This window comes from Eptesicus fuscus, chromosome 21, assembly GCF_027574615.1.
Source record: "Eptesicus fuscus isolate TK198812 chromosome 21, DD_ASM_mEF_20220401, whole genome shotgun sequence".
Taxonomy (NCBI): Eukaryota; Metazoa; Chordata; class Mammalia; order Chiroptera; family Vespertilionidae; genus Eptesicus; species Eptesicus fuscus.
In genome coordinates this window covers 19322789-19348081 of record NC_072493.1, presented here as the reverse complement: position 1 = coordinate 19348081, position 25293 = coordinate 19322789, and the positions used below count along the sequence as shown (strand labels likewise).

The window sequence follows — 25293 nt, the reverse complement described above, 5'->3', positions numbered from 1 at the left end:
GGGGATCTGGTGGAGCCAGCTGTGACATCGGGAGGGAGTGTTGACAGAGTGACTCACTTTCCAGGAGGGTGGAGACAGCGCCCTCCGCTCCTTCCCGGTGAGCTGCCAGGGGCGCCCTGCTCCTACAGGAGAAGTCCGTTCCCAGATCCACAGAAGCGAGGGGCCCTTGCACAAAGCTCTCTCCGAGCCCGCCCAGGGGTGGGAGTGGGGGCTCGGGATCTGGGGACCCTGGGGCCTGGAGGGAGAGGTTGTAGTTGGGGATAGTGAAAGGTTTTCATCATCCTTTTGTTTGCAGGGAGTCGGATACACAAGGGGTGGTGGCGTGGGGAGGCCCAGGAGCCAGGGAGAGTGGGAGGCCACGGCCGCTGGCTGTCAGCTGGAGGGGCAAGGGAGCAGGGGAGGCCACTGGGGCCCAGGGGCTGGGGCCACTGCGGAAGCTGGAACCGGGACAGGCCTGTCCGTGGGACCTGGAGCCATGGAGAAGAGTCAGCCACAACCAGAGGCATTGCCAGGACAGAGAGAGGGAACACCTCCTCCCCGCTCCTCCGCGCTTCTTCCATTCTCCTGCCCTCCAGCTGACCTAGGAGCCTGGGAAATCTACCCTAAAGGGCTCACTGCCACCCCTCCCCGCAACACAGGGAGGGAGAGGAATCGATCTCGGGGCACGTGGGGCCAGGACTGGCCCGTGGCCTTTCCACCTTGCCATTCCAATAGCTCACCCAGTGCCCGACACAGCTCCAGGCTCCATAAATGCGTGTGAACAAGTGGGGAAGGGGGACACAGTGCCACACGTCACTGATGGTTTTAAAAAGTGAAAGCCTGGCCCTGGCTGGGTGGCTCAGTTGGTTGGAGCATCCTCCTGTGTACAGGAGGCAACCAATTGATGTTTCTCTCACACATCAATGTTCCTCTCTCTCTCTCTCTCTCTTCCCCTCTCTCTCAAAAAGAAAATCAATAAAAAGATAGCACCTTCAGGTAAGGATTAAAAAAAAAAAAGTGAAAGCCTGGTATAAGAACTGTTGAACAGCATCTATGGATCTGGAACATACTTTGACCTCACTTGATCCATGACCCCTTGAAATCTAGACACGCTGTATTTCTCTCCTATAGCACCTACCTCACTGTCATTATCCACGTCAGACTGAAGCTCCTTGTGAACTTGCTGCTCACTGCTGCCTCCCTAGGGCCAAGCACATAGCAGGTGCTCGTATATTTATTGACAGAAGAGAGGAGAGTGCTCTGGAGCCATCAGAGGATGGTCCACCTCGCCGGGCTGGTCTCTTTTCTATAACAGCCAAATAGTCACTGCCCATAACGCCCAGTTCCTTTATCTGATTTTTTTTAGAATCTTCCCTTTGGAGGAAGAAGAGGCCCGGCACTTCTTTTTATTATTATTATTTTAAAATATATTCTTATTGATTTCAGAGAGGAAGGGAGAGAGAGATAGAAACATCAGTGATGAGAGAGAATCATTGATCAGCTGCCTCCTGCACTCCCCCTACTGAGGATTGAGCCTGCAACCCGGGCATGTGCCCTGACCGGGAATCGAACCGTGACCTCCTGGTTCATAGGCGGACACCCAACCTATTTATGGTCGAAGCTTAATACTTTGGGTGGATCTGACCATATCATTCTTAAGTCAAAATGCAGCGTGCTACAAAATAATGCTAGGCAGGGGCCGGCATCCACATGGAGCTACTAGAGGCGGTCAGAAAGTGGTCCCAGAAAAGTGGAGGTGAGGGTGGTCTCTAGACTTTAAGCTGCTCTGAGACCCTTTCTCTTTGCAACTGCCTGGATTAGCACAGGTGCATTCTCACTGCTTCCCAGAGAAGCCATGCCTCCCTCTAAAGCCTCAGTGCTATGGACATTTGGGCCAGTTCATTCTTTGTTGCGAGGGGGAGGGGAGGGGGCTGTCCCATGCATGAAAGGGTTGAATAGAGTCCTCTCCCCCCCACCCCCACCCCAAATTCACGTCCACCTGGAACCTCAGGATGTGACCTTGTTGGAAATAAGGATCTTGGCAGATGTAATTAGTTCAAGATCTTGAGGTGAACTCTTCTTGGATTTAGGGTTGGCCTTGAATCAAATGACTTCTGTCCTTATAGGAAGAGGCGAGGACACACAAAGAAGACGACACTGAGCCAAGAGGTCGATTCCAGGTCAGGGCACATGCCCATGTTGTGGGCTGGATTCCCAGTGGGGGGCATGCAGGAAGCAGCCAATCAATGATTCTCTCTCATCATGGATGTTTCTATCTCTCTCTCTTTCTCTTCCTCTCTTTCTAAAAATCAATAAAAACATATTAAAAGAAAAAGAAGAAGGAGGAGGAGGAAGAGGGGGGGGGAGGAGGAGAAGAAGGAGAAGAAGAAGAAGAAGAAGAAGAAGAAGAAGAAGAAGAAGAAGAAGAAGAAGAAGAAGAAGGGGGAGGAGGAGGAGGGGGAGGAGGAGGGGGGGGAGGAGAGGAGGAGGAGGAGGAGGAGGAGGAGGAGAAGAAGGAGGAAGAAGAAGAAGAAGAAGAAGAAGAAGAAGAAGAAGAAGAAGAAGAAGAAGAAGAAGAAGAAGAAGAAGAAGAAGAAGGCCACGTGAACATGGAGTGATAGGGTTAAAAGTCAAGAAATGACAAGGATTGCCAGAAGCCACAGGATTCTTTCCCAGAGCCTTGGGAGGGAGTGTGGCTTCACCGACACCTTGAACCTGGACTTCTGGTCTCCAGAATTGTGAGACAACACCTTTCTGTGGTCTGAAGCCACCCCCTTTGTGGCTGTTACAGCAGCTTTGGGAAACTAATACCAGTGCAACCTCTGGTTTCTGTCCGATAGATGACAGACCGCCCCCCCTCGCTTATAACAAACAAAAATGTCTCCAGATAGTCCCTCCCCTATGCCCTACCCCCAGCCACTGCTCTCACAGGGTGGACAGGACGAGAAGAGCAGAGTGGGGTGAACCTGGGCTTGAATTTCAGCCCCACCCGGGATAGCTACGTGACCTTGAGAAAGTTGCTCAACTTGTCTGCAGCTGTCTCCTCCCGAGTAAAATGGGGGCTGAGAAGGTACCAGCATCTCCCAGAACCATCAGGCCGATGCAGTGAGATAAGGTGTGGGACGTGCTCAGCACAGCGTCTGGCACGTAGGTAGCACTCAATAAATAGAATCTGAAACAATAATTGTTATAAGTGTTTTTTATTGAGCAACAGTATTACCTAAGTGATAATAAATATATTAAGAAATAACAATGGCAGTTGTCAGTGTTTTTCTTTGAAGCTGGCAAGCTGAGTCAGTTTTTCACGTGATACATCTACTGTGAACGGCTGCCAACCCGACGGGCCAGGAGCTGCTTCTCAAAAGGCATGACATTGCCTGCAGTGGACCGCGTGGTCTTTTTCCACAGTTCCAGGTATTGCGCTGTGGTTCCCCCCGGGTCTTCCTTAAAGCTGCACGCTACATCTTTCCCACCGCCGATGCCTCTACCAGCACTGCGCCCGCTGTACCACAGGGCCCAATGGCTGCCACCTGCCGCAGGGCCCCTTCCCTCTCCGGGCCCTCTTGGGACTGGCATCCATTTGTATCCCCGGGTCCATGAGCGTGTGAAGTATTTCTAAAGGTCGTCTGCGTTGCTCCCAGAGCCCAAAGAGACCCCCCACCGAGAGAAGAAGGCGGGCCAGGGCTCCCTCAGGCTCTCTGTCATCTTTGGTAATCCACTCTGGCCCCAAACCTGTGCCCCCTAAGCAGCAAAACAAAAGCACTTTGGGGTTTAGTGGCTACGTGTTCCTCGTGGGGGAAGGTGGCCGACCCTCATCCTAAGCAGTTTATCACAGCTGCTTCCTACCCACGTCCAGCACCACCACCCCCCCCCCACCCGAAGAGAAGTTTGCCCAGCCTGCCCTCTTCCATCCCAACGGGGGCAGAAGAAAGCTACCCTGCTGCTCACGCATGCCTGCCCTGACGCACATCAGTGTAGACGTTAAGAACTTGATTCCATTTCAGAGAGGAAGGGAGAGGGAGAGAGAGAGAGAAACACCGATAATAAGAGATAATCTTGATCGGCTGCCTCCTGCATGCCCCCTACCTGGGATGGAGCCTGCAATCTGGGCATGTGTCCTTGACCGGAATCAAACCTGGGACCCTTCAGTCCACAGGCTGACGCTCTATCCACTGAGCCAAACCAGCTAGGGCTTGATGCCATTCTTGTGTGTCTATGGGCAACTCACCTAATCTACTCCATCCCTCAGTTTCTTGATCTGTAAGATGAAGACAATAATACCAATTCCTTAAGACTTCTGAGGCTTAGATGAGATGATAACTACGAAACGATGTGAGGCATAACCTCTCGGGTTGCAACGAGCTGATTTAGAAACTGTTTCCATCATTTGACTGGAAACTCCTTGAGGGTGGGCGTGGTGTGCTCCTCGCAGTTCCCCAAGCTGCTCAGGACACATTCGGTGCCTACTTAAGGGTCTCTTGAATGTATGTATATTCATTTAATAATCAACCAGGTGTGTTGTTTTTTTTTTTCCTTTCAGGAATGCAGGATACTGGTATCTAAGACAAAGTGCAGTTCATATGCAAGAAGCACCAGGTGGTGAGCAGAGTAGAAGCCTCCCAGTGAGGTAGAGGAAGGAAAACAGACCAACAAATGGATTTCCCTTTCTGTGTCTGTTTCCTCGTTTGGAGAATAAAGAGAGTAATGGATATGATTACAAGGCTGCTGCAAAGGTGGCAAGGGCATAGTAAGTGCTGGAGAACCAGTCGTTACTTTTATTACCATTTTAAGAATTATTGTTGTGCTCTAACCGGTTTGGCTCAGTTTAGCCTGCGGACTGAAAGGTCCCAGGTTCGATTCCGTCAATGGCATGTACCTTGGTTGTGGGCACATCCCCAGTAGAAGGCGTGCAGGAGGCAGCTGATAGGTGTTTCTCTCTCATGGATGTTTCTAACTCTCTATCCCTCTCTCTTCCTTTCTTCCTCTCTGTGAAAAAATCAATAAATATATATATATTTTTAAAAAAGAATTATTGTTGAAGAAGTAAAAGCAAACGCTCTTATGTGCCTGGTCAAGGACAAAGACCTCGCTCTGGTCAGCGCGGAGATGGGCGGGCGGGGGGGGGGGGGGGGGGGGGGGTGGTGGTGTAAGGGAGCGCAGGGCGGGGCCTCTTGAAGCCACGCCCCTCCACGCCCGCGTCCGGTCGCCAGGCAACGCACTGCCTGGTTGCAGCCGGAGCGACGCGTAGCCGTAGCCGCTAGCACCGGGCGCTCTGGGTTGGCCACACCTGACGTTGGCAAGGGCCGCTCAGTTAGCGTGATGACTGACGATGACACCGAGACGACCACCAGCGAATTTCAGGCGGAGGAGAACGATCTGCCTATTATCCAGCTGTTCAGCCTGGTCGAAGAGCTCAGGTACGGCCCCGCTGGCTTCTGGGGCGGCCCCTGCTCACCGTGTGGCCTTGGGGACGGTCAAGTCCGCCTTGAACACTGAGACACTGAGACCCCCACAAAGTGGGGGAAATACTCGCCTTTGCCTTTTACCGCTGCGTGTCCGCCGCCACTGAACAAACAAGCCATTGGTGGAGCCAGAACCATGTGGAGGTGTGAGGGCGTGGGGCCGGTGGAGCGTAATGGGTGAAGCCAGAGCCTCAGCCTGGTGCCAAAATGTATGCTTAGCCCATCCTCTGCTCGGCGGTGGCAGGTTGGACCAGGCGACCTCTAAGCATCTTTCCAATGCTAAGAATCTATGATAAAATGAAAGTGGCAGCTGATATTTTTAGTATGAGTCAAGTTATGCCTGGATCCATCCTATAAGATGGAGATGAACAACAAAGAGTGACTGGCCCAGTATTCTATATTTTTAGCAGTCTGTTTTATATCTACTATAGAAGGTAAACTGGATAGCAAGATTCCACAATGTAGTAGAGGTAATTGTACAACTTATTGATCTCACACAGAACATCTGGCTCTGGCTACACAGGTGCTCTGCCCTGCATCTATAACCAATTTAGGTTTGAACTGAGGTATGACTACTAATAACTCTTTTTATTTTTTTTAAATATATTTTTTGTTGATTTCAGAGAGGAAGGGAGAGGGAGAGACATCAATGATGAGAGAGGATCATTGATAGGCTGCCTCCTGCACGCCCCCTACTGAAAATGGAGCCTGCAACCCGGGCATGTGCCCTTGACCCGAATCAAACCCAGGACCCTTCAGTCCCCAGGCTGTGGCTCTATCCACCGAGCCAAACCTGCTAAGGCACTAATAGCTCTTATTTTTTGAGTGCCTATTCTGTACCAAGTAATTTGCATATATGACCTTACATAATAATGGTGCAGTAACTCCCAAGGTGGGTGAGGAAGCAAAGACAGAGGTTAAGCCACTTTTCAAAGGCCACACAGCTAGCCAGTGGTAGTGCTGGGATTCGGACGCAGGCGCAGCTCCACAACCTGCAGTGGGAAGGTGACACGTGCTGAAAAAGAAAGATACTTTGATTTATTGGTTTTTCATTGAGCCGTTTCCACTAATCCTAAAATTCAGCCAAACAGGAATTAACTCAATAACATATGAAAATATCAAAGCTGTTCTCTCCCTGATGTAAACATATATATACACGTGTGTTATATGTATGTACGCTACATGTATGTACCTATGAAGTGAAGAAGTAAAGAGTCATACTCCTGGTTTATACAGGATAAACTAGGTTTGTCCTCTCTTGTTGTTTAAAAACCATCTGTTCAAAGCTTCTCCATCATTTATGATAATTTTCCAGTGGTTACTTCATCTGTTGGTTGCTGGAAATGAAAAAAAAAAAAAAAAAAAAAAACCTGAAAAATTAAACCAAAGGAAACATCTGAAGATTATGGATGTGACTTCAAGAATGAATTAATTCAGAAGGAATTTCACAAATGGGTTAGAAGATGCTTGAAGATGAAACTTGTAGCTTCTCAGCCACAATCTTCAATGTAAAATTATTGCTTTGAATTCTGTGGCTCATTAGACATGTTAAAAACATATCAACTACATAAATAGTACTTACTATGTGCCAGGCATTGTCCTGAAGGCTTTACATTCCTTACTGCAACCCTAAAAGGTAGGTGCTGTTGTTATTCCCATTTTACAGATGAGGAAACTGAGGCATTACGAGGTTAAGTATCTTGTAGAAGGTCATGCATAGCTAGTAAGTGTTAAATACTATTTATTTGGTGTTGACATACCTACTAACAGAACTTACTCAGGTACACTCTGTCTTGCAGCTATGGAAACTCTGCTCTCAAAACTGAGACAGAGATGTTTCAGAAATATTTAAATAAACTGGAATCCAAGGAACAGCGAATGCTGCGGTTGTCTGAAATTAAAATGTCAGGAACAGATTTTGCACAGGTACACAGTTGAAGAGTTGTTTTGTTCAGTTTGTCCCTTTAGATGCAAGCGGTATTTGTGCATCTGCCTCTGGCGTACCTTCTTTGGCCAAGTGACATGACGTTGTCCCTGTTCTTCCTTTGATTCTTTCTTCCTTCTCAAGGTTTCTCTTTCAAGTCAGTGCGAAGGGAATCAGGTTTAATTAATAGTGGACTGACTCTCCCAGAATATCTTAGTTTGTTTGAAATAGTTCCCTCAAGTTGGGAGACTCAAAATGTTTACAAGGCCCCGCCAGGCACAGAAAGAGGGGAAGTGGGCCTGTGTGGGCACTGGAAAGTTCCTTCCTCATCTACGAGGCCCAGCCAGGTGGCCTGGGTCGTCAATAGTAGTTGATTTTTCCAGAGAAGCTGGAAATCTGAATTCTTTTGGTGGAATTTCCTGATTTTCAAATGTGGGTAATTAATTTTTTAAAAATATTTTTTATTGATTTCAGAGAGGGAGAGAAGGAGAGAGAGAGAGAGAAAAAAAAAACACATTAATGATGAGAGAGAATCATTGACCAGCTGCCTCCTGCATATCCCACACTGGGGATCGAGCCCGCAACCCAGGCCTGTGCCCTGACCAGGAATCGAACCGTGACCTCCTGGTTCATAGGTCAATGCTCAACCACTGAACCATGCTGGCTGGGCTAATTAATTTATTTTTTAATTAAAAATTGTGTGTAAGCCTATCCCTTGAGAGCCAAACAATCCCATGTTGAGGTCCACATATTCCCTGGGCCGCCTGCACGTGACCCGTGGCTCAAATGCAGAGGAGAGCCACCATTTTTTGTCTCTGTTTTTGCTGACTACTGTCCCCCCGGATCCAATTTCTCTTCTGTGTTCAGCTCAGGAAGCTCTGAGCTCCGGGCTTTCCCTGGCACGGACTTGAATGCTAGTCCAGGGCAGGTTCACCATCTCTCCATCCCGGAGACACTTGCTCTGGTTTATTTTCAGTTCATGGTCAAGCTTAGGCCTTAGGTTGGCCGGTGAAATAGGAGTCACCTCCGGCCTCATATCCGGAATCCTCTCACTTTGCGTTTGTTCTCTCTGGCTGTCATTCAAGTGCTCTGTAGCCGGTCTGAGAGGTCGTGTCGATGCCCACCCGAAGCTGCTCTATAACCAATGCCTGCTTGACAGCGGCTTTGTTTTCCTTGAGGTATAGATGCGAAGCAGGCGTAAGTCCAAATCCCGCTCAGGCATGGACCGTGCGACGAGCCTCAGCGTTGACCAAAAATGCGATCTTGTACGGAAGGAGCTGGAAGACACGAAGGAGGAAATAAGGCACCTGAGGGCCAACGCCGAACGCGACCTGCAGCATCACGAGGTAACCCTTTCTCCCTGCGGGTCCCCCAACCTGGCTCCCTCCGTCTGTCCATCCATCTGTCCGTCTTACAGGAAGTACCTGTGGGATGTTCAAGTGAGTGTTTGCACTTTGAAAGAAAAACAAGTAGATTGAGACAAATTGAGGCCCTACCTTTTTTTTTTTTTTTTTTTTTTTGTCTATTGATATGATGGATTAGATTAATTTATTTTATTTTGTAAAAATGTTTTTACTGCCCTAACTGGTTTGGCTCAGTGGATAGAGCATTGGCCTGCAGACTGAAGGGTCCCAGGTTCGATTCTGGTCAAGGGCATGTACCTTGGTTGCGGGCACATCCCCAGTAGGAGGTGTGCAGGAGGCAGCTGATTGATCTTTCTCTTTCATCGATGTTTCTAACTCTCTAGCCCTCTCCCTTCCTCTCTGTAAAAAAATCAATAAAAGATATTTTTTTAAAAAATGCTTTTACTAGTATTGATTTTTTGATTTTTTTGGAGAGGGAGGAAGGAAGAGGGATAGAGATAGAAACATCGGTGAGAGAGAAACATCAACATTGATTGGCTGCCTCCTGCACCCCCCTCACAGGGGATCGAGCCCTCAACCCAGGCATGTGCTCTGACTGGGAATCGAACCTGTGGATCTCTTGGTTCCTGGGTTGATGCTCAACCACTGAGCTACACCGGCCGGGCTATTTTTTTTTTTTTTAAATCCTCACCAAGGATACTTTTCCCATTGATTTTAGAGAGAAGGAGGGAGGAAGGGAAAGAGAGAGGAACATCAATGTGAGAAAGAAACATGGATCGGTTGCCTCTTGCATGCACTCCGACCAGAGATCAAACATAAGCCTGGGAATGTGCCCTGATCGGGAATTGAACCCGCCACCTTTCAGTGTACGTCCGGGACGGTGCTCCAACCAACTGAGCCACACTGGCCAGGGAGAGGGCCTACCTTTAAGAAACTTACCACCTCCTTGAAGAGAAAACAAATTTTAAACTTTTTTTAAAAAATATATTTTATTGATTTTTTACAGAGAGGAAGAGAGAGGGATAGAGAGTTAGAAACATCGATGAGAGAGAAACATCAATCAGCTGCCTCCTGCACACCCCCTACTGGGGATGTGCCCGCAACCAAGGTACATGCCCTTGACCGGAATCGAACCTGGGACCCTTGAGTCCGCAGGCCGACGCTCTATCCACTGAGCCAAACCGGTTTTGGCAAATTTTAAACTTTTTTAATGGGAAATTTCAAAATTATACAAATGTACAGAGGCTAGCACAATGAAACCCCTATATACTTAGCACCCACATTCAACAGTCATGAACATATGGCCATTCTTGTTTCCTCCATATCCCTACCAACTTCCCCCTCGGAATAGGCAAGCGGGCTGTCATGAAGTAAACCTAGACATCTCCTTCATCTGCAAATATTTCAGTATATGTCTCTAAGGTATGGAATATTTTTTAAAAACCATATCCACCCTAACTGGTTTGGCTCAATGGATGGAGTGTCAGCCTGCGGACTGAGGGGTCCCAGGTTCGATTCTGGTCAAGGGCATGTATCTTGGTTGCGGGCACATCCCCAGTTGGGGGTGTGCAGGAGGCAGCTGATCGATGTTTCTCTCTCATCGATGTTTCTAACTCTCTATCCCTCTCCCTTCCTCTCTGTTTAAAAAAATCAATAAAATATATTTTAAAAAATAAAATAAACAACCATAACCATAATAATCATAAATACCCTTAAAAATGTATACTCATTTCTTAATAATACAAAGGGGTTGAGGTTTAAGTCAGTGAGTTGGTTGAAAAATCCCTAAGTCTCTCTCCCTATGCAACATGCATGACTGGGGTCCATGTCTTGTTGGAGACCAACAAGGCCAGTTTCCCTCCAGAGAAGATGCGGGACTGTTAACGAGATTGCCCATGGGATGATGCTGTGGGCTGATACTAGTATTTGAGAGCCGTGTTGTATGAAAAATAGATATTTCTGTTCGAGCTCTAAATTGTTCTATTTCTAAACGTGGGTGCGCACACAGGGACACGCTCACTGTCCGCAGAGGGACAGATCCGTGGATTCATGTCGCCATTGACCTACCCCTCCTCCTCTCCCTCCCTCCACTGTGCTCCCCCCTCCGCTTTCCCCCTCTCTCTTTTCAAACGGGCATTGCTGAATTCTAGTATGTTAAAGGAGCCCAGGATATGGTAGCATCATCCTCACAGGCTAGATCGTGTGATGTAAACATCACAGTGCGGGTGGGCCAGGTGGTCCGAGAAGACTTTGTTGAGGTGGGGCTGGCATAGGACGTGGCCTGGCCTCGCAGGACGATGGCATTAGGCTAAGGAAGAGGACCAGAGGGGCCCCCTCTCGGTAAGGTGGCCGACACGAGCCAGCATGTGAAGGTGGGAACGGTTCTTGATGTTGAGGAGGCTGGTGTGATTAGAGAAGAGGGTGCTTAGAGGCTGTATTTGGAAGCCGGGTTGGGGAGGGCTGTGAGACCTTGGAAGCCAGGCTGAGGAGTGTATCTTGGATGTCTTAGAAAGCAAGACCCCACTGAGGAGGACCGAGCAGGAGGTGGGCATGTTGGAGGTGGCATTTCAGGTGGGTTGATGGTCTAGCAAGTGAAGAGGGTGGGGAGGCACGAGGCCGAGGCTGGAGGCTGGCCAGGACAGGACGACACGTTTGCTTCTTGGCACCCAGGGAAAAGGTCTGAAGCTACAGATAGCTTCTCATTTTCTTCTTCTTTTTTTAAAAATTTCTTTATTGGTTAAGGTATTACATATTTGTCCTCATCCCCCCATTTTATTCTTGAAAATAACATGTGTGTTTCTGTGTTTTCTTATTTAAAGATGATTTCTATTTGTTGTAGCAAAATTTAAACACATGGGTAAGCTAAAAGAAGCACATTTGAAAACATATTCATATGCATATATGAACTTCTTTATAAAAAGATACCATATTATCTTGTCAACTCTTTTATCACTGAACAATGTCTTTCCATGTTGGTACGTATATTCATTTATAGCATCTTTTTCAAATTACAGAAGTGTGTAATAAGAGTGCTTTTTTTAAAAAAAAATTTATTGATTGACTTCAGAGAGGAAGGAAGAGGAAGAGAGAGACAGAAGCATCAATGATGAGAGAGAGTCACCCATCGGCTGCCTCCTGCACGCCCCACGCTGGGGATCAAGCCTGCAATCTGGCCCTGACAGGGTATCAAACCATGATCTCCTGGTTCATAGGTCAACGCTCAACCACTGAGCCATGCTGACCAGGTTAAGACTGCTTCTTTGTTTCCCACTAATCCATCTCTCCTGCTGTGACTATGGTTAATGTTTTGGTGCATATCTTCCAGATATTTTTATATCATATCATATATCATATATCATATCATATCATATCATATCATATCATATCATATCATACTAGAGGCCCGATGCATGAAATTCGTGCAAGAGTAGGCCTTCCTTCCCCTGGCTGCCTGCACCGGCTTCCCTATGGCACCTGGGACCTGGGCTTCCCTCGCAGCTCTGGCTTCGTCAGGAAGGATGTCTGGTCCAATTAGCATATTACTCTTTTATTATTATATATTATATTATTTTATATTATAATTAGTGTTATAATTTTAATGGATAAATAATATTTCAGACATGAAAATACATATTTATAAAGATCCCTGAGGCTCTGTTGTTGTTTGCCGCCTTTTTATGTTTCCTATTAACTTTTTTGAGGCATGCTTTTACATAGTAACATTCAAGCAGTCACATCTGCATCTTAAGGGTATATAATTCTAAGACTAAGAAGAAACATAGAAACTTTTTAAGTGACTCTGTTCTCTCTCTGTGCTGACTTCCCCAGGCTATCATTGAGGAAGCTGAAATTCGGATGGCTGAAGTTCAGAAAGCAATGCAAGAGTTTGAAAAGGATATTTTGAAAACCATATCCAAGAAGAAAGGGAGTATTTTGGCCACTCAGAAAGTGCTGAAGTACATTGAGGACGCGAACCGCCGGAGGGTGAGTTGGCGGGAGGTTGGCGCTTAGAAAGGGAGAAGAGAGTCATTGAATGATGACACGAAAAGGATCCACGGGGCAGCCCCGCTGCATGTGGTCTCCCATCAGCGTTGCTACATGTGAGGATTTTTTAGTCCATCTCCCCAAGTGTGTGTGTTTTAGAATGCAAGTTTACTCAGGCTGCATCCATCAGGCAGGGCGAATATCAATAGTTTCTCAGATGGGTGACTTATTTTTATTGTTGCTATTTGTTTCAAGATCTGATATATTTCCTCCCTCCCTCCCTCCCTCCCTCTCTCTCTTTCTTTCTTCCTTCCTTCCTTCCTTCCTTTCTATCCCCACCCGAGGACATGCATTGATTTTAGAGAGAGAGGAAGGGAGGGAGAGAGAAACATTGATGTGAGCAAGAAACATTGATTGGTTGCCTCCTGTATGTGCCCCAACCAGGGATCGAACCCAAAACCTGGGTATGTGCCCTACCCGGGAATTGAACCCGAGAAACCTTTCGGTGTACAGAACAATGTTCCAACCAACGGAGCCACACGGGCCAGGACTGACATGTTTTCTGGAGAAACGTATGAGCCTATCTAGTCAAGTGACTGTGTGGAGTGAGACCGGTACATCTCAAGCTCGTTGCGTTCCATTATTATAAGAATGAGTCCAGCTGGTGAGGCTCAGTGGTTGAGCATCGGCCCATGAACCAGGAGGTCACGGTTCGATTCCCAGTCAGGGCACATGCCCAAGTTGTGGGCTCCATTCCCAGTGGGAGGTGTGCAGAGGCAGCCGGTCCATGTATCCATGTTTCTCTCTCATCGATGTTTCTATTTTTCTATCCCTCTCCCTTCCTCTCTCTAAAATCAATAAAAAAAAAAATTTTTTTTTTAAAGAGTGAGTTAAAATGCTCCTTCATTTTCAAAGATTTTGCAGTGTATCAGCTTTGGATCCTGAAGGTGGGTTGGCTTACTAACCCTAATTGGTTATAAATAATAAAAATTATGTGAACCAGGAGAACAAAAGACCAAAGAATCATAAGATCATTTTGTCTGGAAAGGCTCCTCTACTCACACGATCCTGAATTTAAAAGCAATAGGAAACGTGCAGAGGACAGACCCAGCTCCCCCTGCTTCTTGGTGATGAGTGAAATGCTATAGCAACACCAGCTTGCGTAGATGTCAAAGGACCTTAAAATAAGTGACTGATTGTTCGGGCTCAAGGCTTGATGTGTAGCCTCAGACTTACCAATGTTTCAGACCAACAGGGAAGAAGAAGAGAAGTGGATTAACATTCGCTTTTATTTTTCAGGATAATATAAAGGATAAATTACGTTTGAAAAATGTTTCTCTCAAAGTCATGAGGAAAAAGATGCTGTTACAACTGAGGCAGGTAGGTGGCTTCTGTTTTTTAAGTTCCTGTGGTCGGTAGAACAATGTCCACCCGACGATGTCTGTGTCCTAATTCCTGGAACCTGAACGCATTACCTCACACGGCAAAAGGATTTCGGCAGATGTGATTAAAGTCAAGGATCTTGAGATGGAGAGATAATCTTGGATTGTCTGGGAAGGTTCAACGCAATCACAAGCGTCCAGTGAGGAAGAGAGAAGATGTGATAACAGAAGTAGAGGTCAGAGTGATGTGCTTTTTGAATTTTTTTTATTGACTTCAGAGAGGAAAGGAGAGGGGGAGAGAGAGAACCATCAATGATGAGAGAGTCATTGATTGGCTGCCTCCTGCACGCCCCCCACTGGGGATTGAGCCCACAACCCAGCCATGTGCACTGACCGGGAATTGAACCGGTGACCTCTCGGTTCATAGGTCATTGCTCAACCACTGAGCCAAGTCAGCCAGGCTGATGTATTTTAAAGAGAAAAAAAAAAATTATTATTGATTTTTAGAAAGAGGAAGGGAGAGAGAGGGGGTGGTCAATTTGTTGGTCCACTTATTTATGCATTCATTGGTTGGTTTGTGGATGTGGCCTGACCGGGGATCAAACCCACAACCGTGGCATATCAGGACGACGCTCTAAGACAGAGCTTTGAAGGCAGAGGAAGGCGTCCTGAGCGAAGGAAGGAAGGCAGGCGCCTCTAGAAGCTGGCAACAGCGAGGAAGCAGTCTCCCCAGGGGCCTCCGGAAGGGACGAGACCCTGCCAACACCTTGATTCCAGCCCAGAGAACTGTCTCGGGCTCTGACCTCCTGAGCTGTGAGGTGGTAGATCTGTGCTGTTTGACAGGCCACTGAGTTTGTGGTTATTTGTTACAGCAGCCGCGGGGAACTAATACAGTGTCTGTGCTGGTGAATCTGTAGGCGGAGTTGGCTTGAATCTAAGAGGCCCTCGCGTCGTACTTGCTGATGCTTTGGGGGATGTGGCCTGGGGGGCACGGTTGTCGCGTTCCTGGGTGAGTCCTTGGACAGCTGACCTAAAGGCAGTAAGGCGGACGTGCAGAGGGTCTCCGGGGTGTGATGACGGGGCTCCGTCCTCTCCTCGCTCAGTGGGTTCGTTATTAGCTTGAACCTGGGCACCGATGGCCACACGTGTCAGAGGTGGCCCCGGACAGGGACACAGCAGTGGGCAGGAGAATTAACACATCTAAGGCCTAGTGCTGGATTGACTTGGGATCTCGAAAGACTCCACAAGCTGGGATGGCACGACGTGGCTGAGGACAAATGTAAGCTCCTCTACTTCGATCCCCAACATTTCCGCACGGGTGCCAGATGGCTCAGCCATAGTTCACCTGCTGAAGGCAGCTCAGCTGGCGGCAGTGCTGGGGCCCAGGCCGCACTCCGAGAGCCACAGTGCCCCACCAGGAAAGGATCACGTGAAGAATAGTTCCCACGATCTATCTCGCCCGAGTCTGTCCTGCGTAGCCAGACCCGGAGCCCTGTGCCTCCGTAGGAACTCCAGGCTTAAAGGATCGGTAACTGGAGTTCACATAGGAGAGGGAGCTGAGAGGGAGGGAGGGTGCAGAAAGCATGGGGACGACTTGGACCCATGGGCCCAAGTGGGGAGGACACAGAGGGGCCGGGATGTCTCCCGGTGCTCGGGCACTGCCTGCGGGAGAGGAGGCACCCACTGTGAGCCCGGAGGGCACCGCCGGTGTGCGGGCTGGAGGTGTCAGCGGAGAAGATTCGAGTCCAGTGTAAGAAGGACCTGGCCCCACAGAGCTGCCCCCGGTCAGCGAGTCCCTGGTCCCCTGGGCATCACGCGAGCTCAGCTTCGTGAAGAGGGCGTTTCGGTGTGAGGCGAGGATGCGGTGGGTGACCTCTAACCTGAAAGCCATGCGGCACCACAAGGACACTGGTCCTGCTCTGGCAAGCTCACAGACAAGCAGGGCATGGGGTGGTGAGAAAAGGCAGGGATGACCCGCCTGGCCTGGCTCAGGGGTTGAGCATCACCTTATGAACCAGGAGGTCGCGGTTCGCTTCCCAGTCAGGGCACATGCCTGGGTTTCAGGCTCAGTCCCCAGTAGGGGGCGTGCAGGAGGCAGCTGATCCATGATTCTCTCTCTTCGTTGATGTTTCTTTCCCTCTCCTTTCCTCCCTGAAATAAAGAAAAAAAATATTTTTTTTAAAAGGCAGGATGTATAAAAAAAAAAAAAAAGGCAGGGGTGTGTAACTGCACAAAGGCACCAGGAGTCGACCACAGAGTGGAGCGCCGCCTGCAGCGGAGGGAGGCGCCCCCTCTGCTGTCAGGCTGGGAGCGTGGGACGGGAGGGCGGGTCACATGGGGCCTCAGGAGCTGTTGTGGAAGGAGGTGGTCCAGCGGGAGTGGAGCGTGGGGTGGGGAGCAGTCCTGAGTGTGGCCGCTGCCGACCACAGATGCAAGATGGCCCGGACCTGGGGGGGGGGGGGGGGCAGGGGCAGGGGCAGGGAGGGAACCCAATCTACTGCTTGGCCCAGCTTTTCCAGGTTAAGAACCACTTTCAATGGCCTTCTTCCTCCTCTTCCTGCCCAGCTGTTTGAGCGCGCCTCCCCCCCCCCCCCTCGCTCCCCCGTGGGAAGCCTTGCCTGCCCCTGCCTGGCCTGGGGGGCCTCCACGTGCCCGATGCTCCTGCGGTCCCACCATACCGCACCTGTCTGTGAACCCTCACCCAGGATGCGCCGTGAGGCCAGGGAGTAGCCTATACACTCACATCTCTGTCCCCAGGGCCTGGTGCCACGCCTGGCCCCACGCAGATCCGCAGGCTGTGTTGGTTGAATGACTGAATGATGCCCGACTTCCAGAGTCTCACCCGGAGTCGCGGGGTGTGGGCCATACACTCGGAAGTCACTCCCTCACGTCGCTTCTTCCTCTTCCCTGACCTGTAGAAGGAAGAGGTGGGCGAGGCCCTCCATGACGTCGATTTTCAGCAGCTGAAGATAGAGAACGCTCAGTTCTTAGAGACGATCGAGGCAAGGAATCAGGAACTGATCCGGCTGAAGCTGGCGTCTGGGACCACCCTGCAGATCCTCAACTCATACAAAGTAAGGTCCACCCCCTGCCCAGGTCCCTGCCTTCGGGCGGTTCCCAGGCACCACTGCCGCTTCCCACGGGGAGGAGTGGCCTTCAGCCTCCCTCTGCTCCCCTAGTTCTCCTGTGAAAGCCACGTCTTCTGCAGCACCCCAATGTTCTCACAGCCCTGGCTGTGCATTAGGACCATCCAAGGAGCTTCTACTTTAAAAAAAAAATTTTTTTTTTTATTGATTTGAGAGAGAGGAAGGGAGAGGGAAAGAGGGATGGAAATGTCAATGATGAGAGAGAATCAGTGATAGGCCGCCTCCTGCACGCCCCACACTGGGGATAAAGCCCCCAACCTGGGCATGTGCCCTGACCGAGAATTGAACCATGACCTCCTGGTTCATAGGTCAATGCTCAACCACTGAGCCACACCAGCCAGGCACTTCTACTTTTTTAAAAGATATAAGGACAACCTAGTCTCACCTCGACCAATTGAATTAGGGGGGGTGAGGGCCATGCATCTTCATTTTTTTTAACTCCCCAGATGATTTTTATGCACAGTGAGTTTTGAGAGCTAACCACATTTAGGGCCCTGTTTTGTTTAGGCATATAAAAAGCATTCCCTGCTTAAAACCCTGCAAAGGAAAACCTTCTTATCTATAAATCAGGACACTACTAAGTAAGTCCTCACCCACACAGAACCCTTTTTGGAGAAGGAGAGGCGCTATTAATAACTAAGCAGGGCCATAGGCGTGAGCAGGGCCTGTCCCCAGCAGGCGGGGCTGGGGTCACCCCGTTAGCAGCCGGCCGAGGTGGTGGTCAGCCAACCGTGGGCCCGTGGGCCCATGGGCCCGGCCCACTAGCTGGTGAGCCAGGAATGGTTTTTACGGAACATTTGCAATCTGTTTGGTAGCGAACACTACCTTTGAAACCTAATGAAGCAAAACTAGTTTCTCCCCCAGAAATTCCATTCTTCTCCTTAGTAGACCTGTAGTCCAAACTATTGTACTTAATTCCGACATTTGAAATCTTATCAATAAAACATTTGTAGAAAATTGTTTTTTTTTTCTCTTGTTCATATAAGTAACTATATAACATCCTCAATGTTGCCTCTGGGCCTGCAAAACTTAAAATACTTCCTGTCTGTCTGCGACCCACGTAGCAGCCGTGGCTACGGGTGCCGGTGGCTCACATAAGGGCATCATGTGGCCCACACGGTGTCACTTTAAAATGTGAATTGGGCCTGGCCAGCGTAGCTCAGTGGTTGAGTGTCGACCTATGAACCAGGAGGTCACAGTTTGATTCCTGATCAGGGCACATGCCCGGGTTGTGGGCTTGATCCCCAGTGGGGGGACGTGCAGGAGGCAGCCGATCAATGATGCTCTCTCATCATTGGTGTTTCTATGTCTCTCTCCCTTCCTTTCTGAAATCAATAAAAATATACACTGAGTGGCCAGATTATTATGATCTCTGAACGCATAATAATCTGGCCACTCAGAGTATATCCTATATAATAAAAGGCTAATATGCAAATTGTCCCCTCGACCAGGAGTTCGATCAGCAGGCAGGCCAGCCAATCGCCCATGTCCCCTCTCCCTGGCCAGGCTGGCCAGAGCATGAATTCATGCACCGGGCCTCTAATATATATATATATATATATATATATATATATATATATATATATATATATACATACACACACACACACACACACACACACACACATTCAGAGATCATAACAATCTGGCCACTCAGTGTATATTTTTAAAAAAGTGAATTGGAATGTATTCAGACTAGGCTGATGCTCGTCCAGGATTTTCCTTTTACGGATGAAAAACCAGAGGCCCAGAGAGGCAGAGTAATTGCCAGGTTCAGACAGCAAGTCTGTGGCCCGCTGGGACTCCTGGCCCCGCGCCTGTCCCACCTAAACACGTGCCTTTCCCCGGCACGAGGTGTGTAGGCAGTATGGTGCTGGCATTCTGAAACTCGGTCACCCACGACCGTGTCGTAACCATCCAGCAGGTCGTCACTTGGAGCTTATCTCGTCCATAGTTAGCTTATCTGATCCCAGCTATTTGGAGACGGAGCCATCCTCCGGACTCCCAGGCCCTCGCTGGCGGGGGCGCCGGCCTGCTCGAGGTTACATCACGTCATCACGTCGGACCTCGATCTTATCCTGCCCACCCAGCTGCATAGCACAGGGCCTGTCTGATCTCGTGGGGAAGGCCAGGGCTCTGGAGTGGAACTTCTGGTTCATAAGATGAACCTGGCCGCTGGCAGGCCGGCGCTCGTGGGGACGTGACTAAACACACGGTGCGGGTGGTTTGCGTCTCGGAACCCGGGCAGCAGGGACACGGGCTGCGGTGGGCAGAACCCCAGGGGCCACTGCGCTGGTGACAGATAATAGCGGATGACGAGCCGCTCCCAGGAGCTCTGCGGTGGACACAGCGAGGGGCGGAGGGAGAAGCAGGCCCACTCCCTCCGCGGCGCAGAGCTCACCTCCTGGGGGGAGGCAGGGGGGCAGCTGTGCGCGGTGAGGTCAGGCCTCCCCTGGGGACCCCGGCGCCGGGCTTCACGTCCTGGAGGTGGGTCTGTGTGCCTCGGGGCTCCGGCTGGTCGGTGCTGTCCTCCCAGCACCAAGGGCAGTGCCTGGCCAGCAGGTGCTCGGCTACCGTGGTCCCAGGAACTGTTGGTGCTTCAGGTGTGTTTAGGGGATGGGAGGGGGGCAGGGGGGCAGGAGGGACCACGTCGTGTGAGTCTCACCCACCAGGTGGGCGATCTTGTCAAAAACACGCAGATTAACTTTCCTCTGTTACCACCTGGACTGAGCACCATGCCAGGCACAGGGCTGAGTGGGCGCTGCGGGCACAGCCGGAAGGAGGCAGACACGGTCACTTCTGCGAGTTTTGAGGGAGCCTCCCTCTAGGGGGCACTGCTTTCTCCCACTTTGTGCCCACAAGCCCCGAGTGGGGGAGTCTGGTATATTATCATTGTTTGAGGACCGCTGTGATGTGTCACTCTTTGTGTTTTTAGTCTATATTAGTTTTTTTAAATATATTTTTATTGACTCCAGAGAGGAAGGGAGAGGGAGAGAGAGAGAAACATCAATGATGAGAGAGAATCATTGATGGGCTGCCTCCTGCACGCCCCCCACTGAGGATCGAGTTCACAACCTGGGCATGTGCCCTGACCTGGAATCAAACCGTGACCTCCTGGTTCATAGGTCGACACTCAACCACTGACCCACACTGGCCAGGCATAGTAGATATTAACTGGGTTTTAAGAATTAAATTTATTGGCCGAAACCGGTTTGGCTCAATGGATAGAGCGTCGGTCTGCGGACTGAAAGGTCCCAGGTTCGATTCCGGTCAGGGGCATGTACCTTGGTTGCGGGCACATCCCCGGTAGGGGGTGTGCAGGAGGCAGCTGGTCGATGATTCTCTCTCATCGATGTTTCTAGCTCTCTATCCCTCTCCCTTCCTCTCTGTAAAAAATCAATAAAATTAAATTAAAAAAGAAAATAAAAAAGAATTAAATTTATTGGAGTAACATTGGTTAATAGCATTATATCAATTTCAGATGTACATTCTAATTCAGCATCTGTGTACTCTATTGCTTCCTTTCGTCACCATACACTTGACCCTCTTGACCCACTTCACCCTCCCAGGTCACTCTTCACCGACTGTAAACTATCGGTGCCCTGTGGTAGGGAGAACTCAAAGGTGTTCCCTAAGACCCCCCGCCCCCTGGTATATCCACCTGCCCAATCCCCAGGACTGAGGACACCATGGGTTCTGTTAACAGGTGCTGTTCTGCCCTGTCATTAGAGGACTAGTGACCCGGTGCACGGATTCGTGCACATCGATAGGAAATTAATTAGAAGATGGCTGGCGGGGCAGGACTGGGCTAGATGGGCCAGACACACGCTGGAGCCAACCTCCCGTGGTCCCCCCCACCCCCACCCCCCGGCCGGCCGCACCTGGGGTGGCAACGCGGCTCGAAGGGCGTCTACAGAGTGAGCGGGCTCCCTCCAGCAGGAGGGGTCCCTCTGCCTGGACTGCAGGGATCGGGCCAAAACCGGCTCTTCGACATCCCTCTGCAAAGTTGCTGCCGTACAGGGTGTGAAACGCAAACGCTAGTGTGCAGGAAACCCGATTCGGGGCTGCCAGTGCCCCAGCAACAGCATAACCCACGGCCAAAGGTGGAATCGCGAGGCCCCGCGAGGAATCGGGCTCCCTCCTCTCTGGTTTCGGGTGCGTCACCCGAGAACCTCCCCTGCCAAGTCACTGCAGCTCGGCAGCTCCTGCGTTGGGCGTCTGCCCCCTGGTGGTCAGTGCGGTCAGATGGGCGGAGGGACACTTGTAAGTGGTGGGGTGGGAGTTGGGTCTCGGCATCTCGCCCTCTCCCCCCGCCCCCCCCCCCCCTCCCGGCCCCCCGCAGGTGAGGATAAGACTCCCAGGACTCTCTCCTCCCCGCCACCTAGACACCAGGATGCTGAAAACCTGGGCGTGTGAGAAGGGCAGGCCACGGTCACATGGCCCTGCTTCTCGCCGGCCTCACAAAGAGCCGCCTGTCCTTGGCAGAGCTCCCCGTGGTCAGCTTTGCTCAAGGGCTGCGCTGTTCTCTTTCAGACCAGGCTACACCGAGCAATAGAAATGTCCATCAACCTGGAAAAGGAGATCCTGCTGAGACATGAGTTGCTTGAAAAAATTGAAAGAGAAGCCCTGCAAGTAGAGGAGGTAAGAGGGGCTTAAATGTGCCATTTCTGGTGTTTTGCAAGGGCTTGAGTCATTGTCCACCAGGATCCAAGCCACCTACATTTTTTATTTTTAATCCTCACCGGAGGATATTTTTTCCATTGACTTCTAGAGAGAGTAGAAGGAAGGGAGGAGGGAGAGAGAGATAGAAACACTGACGAGAGAGACACACACATGGATTGGTTGCTTCCCACACGCGCCCCTACCAGGCCTGGGGAACCTGCAACAGAGGTGCACGCCCTTGACCGGGAATCGAACCTGCGACCCTTCGGTCCTCAGGCCGACGCTCCAACCACTGAGCCAAACCAGCCAGGACAAGCCACCTTGAGTTTTGTCTAAAAAAGGCGACACCATAAAAAAAAAAAAAATCAAACTATCTCTGGGCTGTCAAAGGAGAAAGTGGTACCTGGAGGCTGGCAGTCTAGCAGTGCGGCCTCCCGCTGCTGCGTTCGGGTCTAGAGTCAGCTCACAAGGTAGAAAGCTCACAAGGTAGAAATCGTGTGGAGTCCAAACAATCCTCAAGAATTCCTTAAATGCCCCGTAAAGTAAAATGTTGAAAGTGTTGCCTGTACAACCTTGCAAAAAATATAACATGCTTGTAATGATGTAACGGACATGAAAAAAGGTACACGCACCAAGAGGCAGTATCCCATGGAAAGGACAGGGAGCCTTTAGGCTCCTGACTCTGACTCGGCACAGTGGATGCTTGGACGGCAGACCTGACCTCCGCCCTGAGCTCACTCTGGGCCCTGTGGTCACTGTGAGAAGACGTGGCATCATCCGCATTGTGATTTAGCATGCTCAGTGTTTTGCTGAGCACATCAAGTTGAATTTAGACAAGTTAAATGCACCCAGGATGGGACTCGAGGAGGACTTTAGGGAAGTGGGGGATAAAGAACACTGGGCGTGGCCCCACCGGTGTTGCCCAGTGGTTAGAGTGTCGGCCTGCACACTGGAGGGTCACAGGTTCGATTCTAGTCAAGGGCACGTACCTGGGTTGCAAGTCAGGAGGCAACCAATCGATGTGTCTCTCTCACGTCAATGTTTCTCTCTCCACACCCCACCTCCTCTCTCTATCTCATCCTCCTCCCTCTCTTCCACTTTCTCTAAAAATCAATGAAAAAATAGCCTCACTCCTTGGGTGAGGTTTTAAAAAAAACAAAAAAAACTGGACGTGGCCCGACGGGTGTGGCTCAGTTGGCTGAGTGTCATCCCATGCACTGGGACAGTGGTTGGCAAACCGCGGCTCCCGAGCCACATGCGGCTCTTTGGCCCCTTGAGTGTGGCTCTTCCACAAAATACCACGTGCGGGTGTGCACGTACAGTGCGATTGAAGCTTCGTGGCCCATGCGCAGAAGTTGGTGTTCGGCCTGGGCAAGTCTATTTTGAAGAAGTGGCGTTAGAACACTCAAGGGGCCAAAGAGCCGCATGTGGCTCGCGAGCCGTGGTTTGCCGACCACTGTACCAGGAGGCTGCTGGTGCCATTCCCGGTCAGGGCACATGCTTGAGTTGCGGGCTCAATCCCCAGTAGGGGGTGTGCAGGAGGCAGTCAATTGATATTTCTCTATCTCTTTTTTTTTTCTTTATAATGGTTAACATTTAGAGAGTATTTACTGTATATGAGGACTCTTTAAAAAATATATATTTCTATGGATTTCAGAGAGAAGGGAGAGGGAGAGAGAGATATAGAAACATCAACGATGAGAGAGAATCACTGATCGGCTGCCTCCTGCACACCCCACACTGGGGATCGAGCCCACAGCCCGGGCGTGTGCCCCTGACTGGAATTGAACCCGGGACCCTTCTGTCCTCAGGCTGACGCTCTATCCACTGAGCCAAACCAACTAGGGTGATGTTTCTCTCTCTTAATAAAAGAAGGAAGGGAGGGAGGGAGAGGAAGGGAGGAAGGGAGGAAGGAAGGAAGGAAGGAAGGAAGGAAGGAAGGAAGGAAGGGGAAGGGAAGGGATGGAAGGGAGGGAGGGAGGACGGAAAAGAGACTTTTAAGCTATACTTGGTGTTTCTGGACTGGATGAAAACATCACAATATATAAAAAACGAGATTTTTGTGATTCCCCCCACTCCTTTGAAAATGTAAACATTGTTTTCAGAACTATGCTGAAACTGGGGAGAGATGGGAGGGACAGCAAGTCCCAGTGGGCCAGATGCGGCAGGGATCCGGGTGACTTGGTCCTTCCCAACCCAGGACCGGGCCAAAGCCGAGGCTGTGAACAAGAAGCTGCGGAAGCAGATGGCCGAGTTCCGAGCGCCGCCCGTGATGATGTACGTCAGGGAGAAGATCTTCAACGGGGAGCTGGAGAAGACCATCCGCATCTGGGAGAGGAAAGTGGAGATCGCCGAGGTAGGCCCGGAGCGGCCCCAGGGCGGCAGACTTACACGCCCTTCCCATTTTTGTCTGCGATTTTGTTTTTGAGCTAAAGATACAGATGTTTGGACACGTAACCTCTGAGAGGAATCTCCAGTTTTTTAAGCCTTATATTGAAACAAAGGATGACTTTATTTTTTTTTTTTATTTTATTTTATTTTATTTTATTTTATTTTATTTTATTTTATTGATTTCAGAGAGGAAGACAGAGGGAGAGATAGAAACATCAACAATGAGAGAAAAATCCTTGATCGGCTGCCTCCTGCACGCCCCCTACTGGGGATTGAGCCCGCAACCCAGGCATGGGAATCAAGCCATGACCTTCTGGTTCGTAGATGACGCTCAGTATGCAACCCGGCCTGCGTCAGGCTGTGCTTCCCTTAGCAGCGTGCAGCAGGCAGCCGATCCGATTCTCTCATCATCGATGTTTCTCTCTCTCTCCCTCTCCCTTCCTCTCTGAAATCAATAAAAACTTGATGGAAAAAACGTTTTCTAAAAGACATACTTAGAGGACAGCAGCGCTTTCACACCTGGACCCTGGCTCCGCTTCCCACCGCAGGAAGCAAACTGGGATCCAACCTCGGGCCCGTCAGACCTGAAGCTGAGAGGTAGCAGAGAATCCCAGCAGGAACCTGCAACTTCTCGCTTTACCGACCAGAAACAAGCTCCTTAGAGCAGCGGTCGGCAACGGGTGGCCCGCGGACCACTGGTGCTCCGTGAGGTCCGAGAGGTTGGCGACCGCCGCTTTAGACGACTCTCCCAGGTGCCCCTGGGTCGCCACGCCCTGCCCCGTGGGCCCCGGGCCACCATCCAGGGCTGTGCTCTGACCAGTCACAGTCCGCCTCTCCCCCAAGTGACTCTCGCCTCTCCCCCTTTCCTTCCGCAGATGTCCTTAAAAGGCTACCGCAAGGACTGGAATAAGATGAAGGCCACCAATGAGAAGTTGCAGCTAATCAGCCCCCCTGGGAAGTAGTCAGAGGGAGGCTGTGGACCCAAAAGCAATCCATTAA

The 25293-nt window shown here is 50.2% G+C and overlaps 1 protein-coding gene across 1 annotated transcript; it reads left to right on the top strand.

Annotated features, from left to right (window-relative positions):
* Positions 1-5202: 5202 nt before the first annotated feature.
* Positions 5203-25267, top strand: CCDC113 (coiled-coil domain containing 113). Its single transcript, XM_054710752.1, has 9 exons — positions 5203-5396; positions 7241-7367; positions 8550-8711; positions 12558-12713; positions 14013-14093; positions 17014-17169; positions 21775-21882; positions 24104-24259; positions 25170-25267. Exons 1-9 carry the CDS (start codon positions 5299-5301, stop codon positions 25254-25256), a joined length of 1131 nt encoding a protein of 376 aa, XP_054566727.1. The 5' UTR covers positions 5203-5298; the 3' UTR covers positions 25257-25267.
* The last annotated feature ends 26 nt before the right edge of the window (positions 25268-25293 follow it).